Genomic DNA, 11,133 nt, shown 5'->3' with positions numbered 1-11,133 from the left:
ATTGCTATTAAATCTAGGTTATTATGACTTAGTTTCTTCCTTCTACAAAAGTTAGAGAAATTTAAGTATTTGGATTTTMACTTATTGTAAGAATGAACAGAGAAATCAGAAGTAATAGTATTTTTATCTTTGCCCAGCCATCTTTGCACGAACTACATAAAATTTTTTTTTATTATAAATCAAAGCATTAAGATTTAATAACATGTGAAAATAGTTTGTTTTATAAACTCAAAAAGTAAATACTTAAATATTGTCTGATTTTTATAGATACTAATTGCCTCACAATTTTTATGAGGATTTTTTCAGCTGATTGGGTTATTCGTGTCAAGGTGTTGTATCTACCTATGTAGGCATTTTGCGTAGTAAATAAATAAAAAAAAATGCAAGTCTACAGAACTTAAAGCATTTAATTATCGGCTATGTATTCTGAAAAAGATTGGATTCTCTTTATTCCGTAGCTGTTCTACAGGGGGACCTCCAATAAAGGTATCCGGTGATGAATCAATAATTGTTTTGTTTCATAAGTGGATAGTAGACTTTATAAAATGCCGTTCACTTGACAGTCGGGTCTACGTAACCGGAACGGACTCGGATTTTTATGCGAACAAGGACGGACAACTCGGAAAATTCTGCCGCTATAGTAACAGATTTTAAAAAACAAGCATCTTCAACAGACATARTACTTTTACATAATTGAAAGTAACGGWAAGCAAAACACCAATAGACAGTGACTATATAATCATGATCTGCATTTCAAATTACTTCATTATAGAAAGCTGGAACCGCATATTTGCTGGTAAATCAAAAACAAAAGCCCTGTTAATCCTTTTTAAGACTCTATATTGCAAATTGTAAGCAGACAATTAATTCTCAATTAAAGGCTTATTTGTTAATTCAATTCCAATTTTGTAAATTGAGACACAATTAAGTTCAAAATTGCTGAATGTTCTTCAATTATCTTATTTATTTCAAATTACTGGTAGATAATTAATTCCCAATTAAAAGATAATTAGTTAACTGAGTGTAAATTTAGTAAATTGAGACRCAATTAAGGTAAAAATTTGCTTAGTATATGTCAATTATCAACAAAAAGTTTGAMTCTGCAATATATTGATGATCAGTTTACTCTAAAGCGACTTAATTAAGCAGAAAAAACTTACGCCAAAGCCACCTTAAATTTCGGAGCCTCCATCGGCATTTTATGATCCTGTTTTTTCAATACTGATCTATGCTAAGTCTTGAAAAAGGACTTAGTAACAATTATAACAATAAACTAGATGTTCGAAGTACCCAATTATGTTCAGATTAAAAACTAATCAGCTTTAAAATCTGCTTCCTGTTTTGAAGTCTAAATTGTTGATAAAACATTTATTTTTAAATAGCCAAGGTCTTTTCTTATAGATATTATTATGAAAATTAAGAACATAGATCATCTTAATATCAAAATGCCCAACTAATAAGGCTTAAGAAAGGTCAAAGACGTAGTTGCTCGTGTAACATAATTCTCCAAAACTCAACATGTTATTAAACAAAGTCRAAAATGSCAATAAAATGCYTTTCATAGAATAGTGCAGTCTTCAWATATTTGATGTATTTAYATATTCGATKTAGKATTTAATGCCTTATAATATGACCCATAAATATATCGTATGGTAAAACAAAAATGAGTATTTCRTAGACTCCATCGACAAAAATACTYAGATTATRTTTTAATAAGTTAATTTAATTCAAGACGATGAATTTGCCAAAATTAATGGCATATAAAAGATTCCAGTCTATCTCAGAAAAAGCTACTACACTGTGTATGATATAAGAAAATTCGAAAGAAAAGCGACGTCCAATTTCTAAAAAAAAATTTTAGTTCAAATAATATCAGTACTTTTTCACAATTTGTCCAATTGATTTTTATAGACAGCTTACAACTCATATGTCAGCCAATGTCYTTAAATTGCAGACAATATTCGTTGCTGATACATCATGCAAAAGCTCTTAGCTTCCTTAGCTTCTCTTCATATTATATAAATAAAAGTACAAGCTGACCAACATAACTGTATTTTTAATGCAAAAACTAAAAACTCCTATCCACACATACACACTTCATCGAATTTGTTAATATTTGTTGCAACATTGCAACATGCCGCATCAACAAGCTCATGCTGTCAGMTTGCTAGGAGCAACTACTACAGCAGACAATACTACGCACTCGACGATAGCTCTTACGCAACGATAGCAAAACACTTACGCATTGAAGTTTACAAATATTTACTAGCCAGCTAAAGCGAAGATATTTCTTGCGAAAAACTTCAGTAAAATAACAACAAGCTTTTGTCACTTTTACATAAAGGCATACACATATACCTATGTATGTGTTTGTACTTGTAAGTGAGTGCACTTCGAGCAAGCAACATTTTGGTCAATACTCAATGCTCAATAGCTGGTTGACAGCAATTTACTGCACAAGTGTATTTTAAAGCCAATAGCTGTTGAGAAATCATATTATATAACAGTGTGTATATATGTATAACATTTTTTGCTTAGCTCTTTATGCATTTGTAAACATGTATTTATTGGCAGATTTTCTTGCTCCATGCAGCAGCTTATTGATTTTCTTCGAAACAACAACAAATGCTGGCAGTAAGCACAAATTTTGCATATAAGTAATAAGCTTGTATAAACATATGCTTGCCATGTATACTATATGTGCAGCTGTGTGTAAGTGGCAAAAAAAAAAACAAAAACAATCATGCAAATATGCAGTTATCGTTGTGTTGGTGAGCAAACAATTTCAGTTTCAATTTCAAGTGCAATCACGTCGAGCATCGCAAAGCAAAGCGATACACATGGCATTATGCTAAATTTTTGTCAGCACTCAAACAAAGCCGCTTCCAAGAAAAAGAAGGGTGAAAAGCGGCAGCAGCAGCAGTCAGGCTAGTAGCCAGTAACATGATTACCATAAAAGTCGTGTAAAGCCAATGTGGGTTGAGCGTRTACCGAAATTAGGCTGATATGCTGACTCGAGCTCTTCAATGTTTGACAGAAGCTAACCTAAACTCTAATCTGCTCCCCACAAGTAAGTGTGTAGGTATTTGTGCGCGTATTTACTTACTGCTCGTGCAGTTGCTATGCATTAAATCCCATTGAACTGAAAATTAAATTACCGTTAAGCATCAATCTGGCATGCTTGAGCTAAAGCAGCAACCAGTCGATATCTATATAGTTACTTAAATGTATAAATGTGTACACCTACTTATATGTATAATACAGTATGTTAGAAGCAGTGTAATGCAGACAAATGAAATTGAAACCCACTTGCTTGCCGTAGCAGCGCTCCCACTTTTATATGCCGTTGGTCTCTTTCAATCAAATTTTTCTTGAACTTTTTCGTATGTTTTGTGTTTTTTTTTTTTTTTTTTTTTTTTTTTTTTTTTGTTTTTTTTTTTTTTTTTTTTTTTTTTTTGTCTTTCGCATTTTGCCATTTCCTGTTGCCCACATACTTGCTGCCCCGCAACAAATCTATTTGGTTAGGTTTCGAACAGTTTCGGTCTGCGCTGGACTTGCTGACTTGGCTCGGCATGGCTTGACTCGGCTTGTCTGCTCTTGACTGGCTTTCACTTGCTCTCGAATGCTTTCAGCAGCTTTTCTTTATCAATATCTACCGCTTCCCGCCACCCGCATGCGGCGCGCTACCTCAGCGTCTTCACCTTGCTTAACGTCATAGTTTGCTGCCACTTTTGACTTCAGCTTTTCTTGTTTGTTTTGTTTACTTTTTTTCCACCCGCCTTCTACACTCTTCATTTTGTTATTTGTTTTCTTATTTTCTTTGGGAATTGTTTTCGTTTGTCTTTCGTTAAGTTGGCGCAACCGAGCGTCCAAGTAGGTTGCCTGCTACTTATTCCAGCTATTGATGCCATGCCAACGCTAATGCTAGTGCCAACAAAATCAGCCAGCTGCGTCCCGGACATCCCCGAAATCAATAGCATCTGGAAATCGACAATAATTTCAAATTGATTTTCGTTTACTTTTCCACATGTCAGGCAAGCCAAACAGTCAGTCAGCCCAACCGCTGTACAAGCAACACACAGGCACACACATGGAAACACAAATRTATGTWKGAATGTGTGTGTGATTTCACAAGTAAATATGAGCACCTTTCGCAACGCTGTCGGTTAAAGCCGCTGGTTGGCACCGCTATTGTGGGCTGTTGGTGGGTGTGCCACGGTAAGCAATCACTGTTTGGGTGCACAGGCATTTTGGCATCAGTTGATTTAACAAACATGGCTTGTACGTGAAATTCTTACAGATTTTAATCTGCCATTCGGATAACCACTCTTTATATGTTTGTACTTACCTGTGTATAGGTAGATGCTTATACACAACCATCTTTTGCATTGTGAGCGCACAAAATTATTCTATATATGTTGGTGGCTCACTTTAAATATTTAATAAGGCGTTAAGTGCAGTTTGGTGTCAAGTACTCAGCTACGAAATAGGAATAACTGTAGTCATTTGGTCCGGAAAAGTGTTTCTTCAAAAGTCATACCACAAATTGGTGGTGACACACAGATCATTTAATTATTTTCAAGAGTTTTACGAAGTTTCATCAATTATCGCAACTGTTTTTGATAGCATTTGCTTCGCACCGAGATATATGTCATTTTGCCCAAAAGTATAAATTGGAATCTGCCGTCTTTCTTGCTTAATTGTGTTATTATGTGTATAATGAATTATTTTGGGTACGAATAGAGTTGAGTATTAGTGAAAACTACCTGCAATATCACATATTATAATTATTCATTTCCGACCTTGTTGCGCCATGATCTATAGAAACACTGAAAATTTGAAGCCAAACCCAAAATGTATAGTATACTATCGATCAATCTCCATATTCATTAGAATTTGCTCCGTGTGTCATTTTCTTATCTGCTGAAGGTTTCGAGGGCTGGWAAAATCGTTGGCATAAGTGTATTACATCTGGTGGGGATGCGTTTTATTTCCAGTTGCTTTACTTTTTTGTCACAAGGCGTTATGAAACTCAATATGGCGAGATTGCAAACTCGTATATGTGAGATTGAGTAAATAATTCATGGATCCCGTAATCGGACAYGGGTGCCATGGTTTGAGCCAAACATTTGTCGGTGGTTGATGTTTAGCAATTTAACACAATTACATATATTATGAATATATATTAAAATACGGATTTTGTTTTGAAAAATACTAAATTTGTACACAATCCTCATATTTATAGGACAGATTTTGCATAACAAATAATAAAGTACAATCAATTTACTTTCAAAAGTTCTCCATCTCGAATGAAAAAAGAAACTCAACAGCAGGGGGCACCTTGTCATCTTGTATAGACTTCATTTAGCTGTGGCTTTATTTACAACTTATGAGCTAATAATAGTTTCCTTTTATCAACAACAGAACGCCACTTTCAATATTCAATTTGTAAGTTTTCGCATTATATAAGTAAATAAATTGTTAAAGCACCTGAGAAGTACAACAATTTTCCATTTGGTGAATAAGAACCTCTTTATGAGAAAATGTGTAAAAAAACGAACAAAAACTATTATCGAAATTACTTCACTTTGGTTAATTAAGTGCTATAAAAGGGATCTTATCTATATCTCTTTCAATCTTAAAGGTTCAACATTTTAGTGAAATAAATAATATCCATGGTATACATTGAGTCTAATGCCAGCCAAGCCGCTGCGTGTTTTCACTCGATTATAGGTGAATATATTTTCGGGAAAATGGCCTTGCTGGACGGCAGAGAAAATCAGGGTTTTCATTATGGTTAGAGAACTGATTTTTTTTTTTTTCTTGAAAATCTATTAATATTACGTTTATCTTTCATAATCTTTTTATTGAAATTTTATTCTGCTGAACTTTAAACTAAGAAAGATACTGCTCCAAACTATTATGTATGCAAATATTTCGAAAAAGTTTAATATGTGGGATTGGTAAATACATACTCATGAATTATAAAATTCAGCTGCCGCATTTTTTGTCATAATTATTTAGATATATTTAAAAGAGAGCAATTAAAAATTAAATTATATTGCAAAAAAATTAAAAAAAAAATAACTAAAAAAAGCATTAATATAAAATTAGCACTACTTAGAAGGTTACCGAAATTATTGTTCATACTTGTTAAGGTTAAAGACACTCTTGTATTAAAATAAAGTAATTATTGATTCTCAGTAAGACAGCTCATATATTGGCATAAGATAGAAGGTGGTTAAAATTTTATGAACAGGTGGATAATAAATATAATTATTCTTTCATATTTGACGAGTTAAGAACATCGTAAGGAGAACTTGGCATCCATTATATGTATTTCTGCGCATATCTTCAGCATGTAATTGTATTCAGAAACAAATTTTTTATTAAATTAAAGATTCTATGATATATATATGTGTAAAAATGGAAAATGAGAATCATTTGATTGTTATCTCATTTTAGTGTCTTTCGATCCTCCTTGAACGATTTGTAGGCTTCTGTTTTTGATCACACTGCTGCTACCAGTTTGATATACAGATCGCGCTCATATTTTCCATAGTAACTAAGGACAGTCCTACCAATTTAGCAAAATACATAAATCGTTTAAATATCATTTACCCGGTGAACTGAATTACAATTTCTGGGGTTTTTTTGAACCAATATATAATATATCCAAAAAAGAAATTTCTCAAACGAGTTATGTAACATAAAATATAGTTCCATGATTTTAGACATATTTTTTTGAAAATCTAAAATTATACATACTGTAAATATATAATATATGTAAAATTAATATATGTTTAATATATTATATGTAAAATTATTATATGTTTATAGTATTCACTACTCTATTAGAACTTTTTTGACAACCTGTAAGCACCTATCAAAATGTTGTACCATATTCAGTAGGACAGCATTTTAATGCCAACTTCAGCGTTTAAAATGTATTAAGAAGTAATGACCTACTCTACCTATTTTGTAAACATTAGTAGTAGTTAAATGTRTCCAAGTAATAAAAAGATGAATACAATAAATAAAGGCGCAGATTTTCTTTACAGTGCATAGTCAATTAAAGTTATTGTCATAAAAATTATGACAAAATTTATTAAGCACACAGATACATAGAGATTTGAAATTAAAATTAAAATAAATGGACAATTAAAGGACGATATTTACGACAGTACTTATATTGAGTTGAATACCAAAACTGAATCGTCAGCTTTATGATCTTAAGGAACACTTTACAGAAGCMCTTTACAACAACATTTACAAACTCCCCCATAACTATCAAGTGTCACCCAAACGCCACTTGTCGCACATCACTCACCTTGCTTTGGCGAACTGCTGCTCAGCACCTGCTGCGGCGACTGYTGCTGCGAGTGTATCTGATATTGCTGCTGTTGTTGTTGYTGCTGTTGTTGCACTGCAACGCAAGCCTGTTGCTGTGCCACACAAGCAGCTGCTGCAGCAGCGGCTGCAGCCTGTTGCTGCTGATGATGTTGAGCCACAGCAGCGGCGGCAGCTTGTTGCTGCTGTTGTTGTGCCACTACAGCGGCTTGTTGTTGCTGATGCGCTACTTGTGCGGCCTGTTGTTGTTGCTGCTGCTGCTGTTGTTGCACAACAGCCTGTTGATTGGCTGACATTTGCTGAGCCTGTTGTGCCTGTTGTTGTTGTTGTTTACTAACGGCAACCGCAGCACTGCTCTGATGATGCGACTGCTGCATATGCGATTGATGAATGGTCAGCAATTTGGTCTCGTAGGGCTTGGCGTGCGGCGCACCCACCGACAGGGGTTGGCTGCTGATCGTCATTTGTGCTGTGGCTGGCATCATGAGAGTCGGCATCGCCAACATGTTTACTGGATCGTCGGCGGCGGAGGTGGCGGTTATTGTGGCTATTTATTGCTTAATGTTGGGCTTCTCGAATTCGATTTTTGTTTGATTTGGTGTTAGTTTTTGGTTTTGGTATGGTGTGGTGGCTGTGTTTTTGTTTTTTTGTTTTTTTAGTTTTGATCACACGCGATTTTTTGCTTGAGTTTCGCGAGTAACAATCAATTGTCGCGAAATTTTTATTTCTCTTTTGGTTTATTGGGAAACAGTGATTTGTTTTTTATATTTTGTCCAATAATTGTTTTAAATTTATATTTAATGTTTTGTGTACRTACATATGTACATATATATGCACTTTYTTGTAGCTGCTTTGCTTCTTCAGAAATTTTTTATATGTTGTGTTATGAAACCGAACTGCGTGGATGTTTTCTGTTTTGTTTAAGGAGCGTTCATGCGACCTTTAAATATTGTTATTTTTGAAGACTTGACTTTTCGCTTTAACTCTTTAATGATTTCCTTTATAAAATTCTGACATGACAATCACTTATCACAGACCAATAATTCTAACTTCCCATTAAACTATCCTTAAATTTAAAATATTGTTTATTAACTTAATGTAAGTTGTATGAAAATTACGTAACATGCAATGATAAACTTATTTGAAGTGACTTTGGCGTGAAAGTAATAATTCAATGCTAGATGGAAATTTGTTTATAGTTCATATATGTAATAAATTATTGATCTTGTAAGTATGTAAATTTTGAATTAATTAAAAAAGGATAAAGACCTTATTGAGAAAGTTCGAAGATTTTGTAGCTGCTTTGTGGTAGTTTACTACTGGTAAGAGTAAGGGAGGCTTGCCYTATATTTAGAGTTAAGCTACATAAGTTCAGTTATTGCGTACTAAATACTTGCTTTTATTTGCCTTTCATTCATTTTCAACTGAGAAATGTTGGAGATAAATGCACTTTATTTTTGAGTTGAAATTGATTATTTAAAACAAAGCAAAAAGAAGCTATGTGGGTTGGAAGCTGTTAATATATATTAAATTTATTTTCAGAAGCAATGAAATGTTCCAGGATCTATTAAATGCGGACCACAAAAGATCGCATGTTTTGTACGATGTGAATTGGCGTCTATAAATAAGTTTAGTGCTTCCAATATTCATTTGAGAAACACATTTTTCGAGTTTGTTGCAAAAATTTGATAAAATCAGCAAATAAACAATATAATTATTACAAAATAAGTTATTATGAATACAAAGTCATAAAAGATTTAAATTCGGACTTATATAAGGAAGTTGTATTCTTCTTTTATACTAACGATAACTAAATTATAGTTGTTGAATAGAGCCAACTTGATTCAGAGCGAATTAACTGTAAGCAATATTTGAAAATTTGTATAATATTCGAAAAACTATCAGGTCATTAGATAAAGGTCGAGGTTGGGACACTGCATATCGTTGATATGTACTAAACAAAATGTCTACTGAAATKTGTGTTTGTGATAGTTCCTACTTTAGAAATTTCGTACTATACAATGCGARCTAGTGGCAAGACCACTTTAAACCACCCAAGATATACAATGAAAATGAATTTAGTTTCAAGTTAATTTGAATAGAACAGGCATATGAATAGAAAAAATAGAAAGAAATAAATAAACAGCAAAGATTATATAAGACCTCGTACAGTTATCTTCATGAATATCTGTAAGCGGCCAAAAACTTTTTTACAACTATTAATTACTCTGTCATGTATGTTTTATATTGAGTTTCTGGCTACCCTGAGTTGCCTTTTCTTTTCCAGTTATTCACACATTTTTGAAATAATTCTTAAACCTTGAGTWTCTTATCAAGAAATTTATTTTTTGGTGCACCTTTTTAAGTAACAGCCACTCCTGCCTGAATACTATGAATACACCATATTCCTAAAAGATTCACATCGTCAATCTRCAGCTTATTTAAATATTTATGTTAATGAGTTCCTCTGATTCCTTCCAATTTTGTGGCACACTCTTAAATTATATATGGAGAGAAAAAAACACAAAGCATTCAAAGCTATTTATAATTTTTCTTCTCGTTATAGATACATATCAGAATCCCACTGCCCGCGTATATGGTAAATACAGRTACGGAAGTACATAAAACATATTTTTATACTGCACACACACACACACACAGATCTACATATATACACAGGTAGATAAGTGCCGATAAAAAGCTTAAGAAAAGAGCACAAAAAAATTATGTAAAATAAATAAACAAATAATGACAATTCTCGACATCGTCTGCGTAACTTCACTGTCTTCGTCTTAAATTTTCGCCTCCCACATTTTCATGTACGCAATTTCCGCTGCTTTGCTTTTATTATGCACTTAATTTTCACACAAAAACAAGAAAAAAAAAGCGTATAACAGGAATTCATTTAATGACTTTTTTGTTGCCACACGAAGCTGCAAACGGATTCAGCTACAGATTCGGTTTATGATCGTGTACATATAAGTTATGAGTATAAAGCTAAAAATATAATATATATCACTGAAGATATTTTACATTATATGCATATATGTATGTCTAGAAATATCTAAAAATATATGTGTATATATAGTTTTTATATTATATGCATATGCTTATGTAAAATTATATACTAAATCTAACTTATATAGCGCACTCATGCGTCTAGTCCTTTTGAATGGGCGTGTATTAGTGTACATAATTTCTCCGRCTCGGAGATTTTGCGTATCTATATGCATGTATATGTGTATGTGTGTAAGTATGTCAACAGCTGAGAAAATCGATTTCATTTATATGCAACTCGACATAATCTAAAATCATGTAAATGCGGAAATTAAAGCTGAACCGAGACATGCACACATATGTGAGTAGTTATCATGTTTTTCAGTGCGTAAGTTATTTAAAGTCTTTTTTGATACAATTTACATTTAAATTATGGAAAAAAGTTTTAAAACCATATTTCTATAAAATTTATGCACTGCACAATGAAAATTATTGTGGCAAATTTATTATGATAAAAGTCGATACTCAAATTCATTTCACCTGAAATGATATATGAAAAAACGCGATATAAGATTTTCTATAAAAAATTTTTTCATATAATAAAAGACCGGAAATATCAAACACTCATACATTTCTACTTCAAATATTCGAATTGCGAAGATAAAAAACTTACTGATTTTCATATATTTTTTTTGAAGTGGATATTGAAAGGGTGCTATATTTGACAAAATATTTATTTAGGGCACTACGTTATTATACAATGTATGCAGGACTCAAAACTGGCTC

General features: G+C 32.8%; 1 protein-coding gene across 2 annotated transcripts in view; it reads right to left on the bottom strand.

Annotated features, from left to right (window-relative positions):
- Positions 1–7,913, bottom strand: part of LOC108975725 (nucleolysin TIA-1) — a 114,493-nt gene extending 106,580 nt beyond the window's left edge. For both annotated transcript variants that reach the window (XM_018944421.1, XM_018944422.1), the window contains exon 1: positions 7,331–7,913. In XM_018944421.1, the coding sequence (XP_018799966.1) occupies positions 7,331–7,856 (526 nt within the window). In that variant the 5' untranslated portion in view covers positions 7,857–7,913. The remainder of the gene's footprint in view (positions 1–7,330) is intronic.
- Positions 7,914–11,133: the final 3,220 nt, after the last annotated feature.

This window comes from Bactrocera latifrons, unplaced genomic scaffold (assembly GCF_001853355.1).
Source record: "Bactrocera latifrons isolate USDA-ARS-PBARC rearing strain unplaced genomic scaffold, ASM185335v1 scaffold_69, whole genome shotgun sequence".
Taxonomy (NCBI): domain Eukaryota; kingdom Metazoa; phylum Arthropoda; class Insecta; order Diptera; family Tephritidae; genus Bactrocera; species Bactrocera latifrons.
The sequence above is the reverse complement of the archived record's forward strand: the minus strand, read 5'-3'. Positions and strand labels throughout refer to the sequence as shown.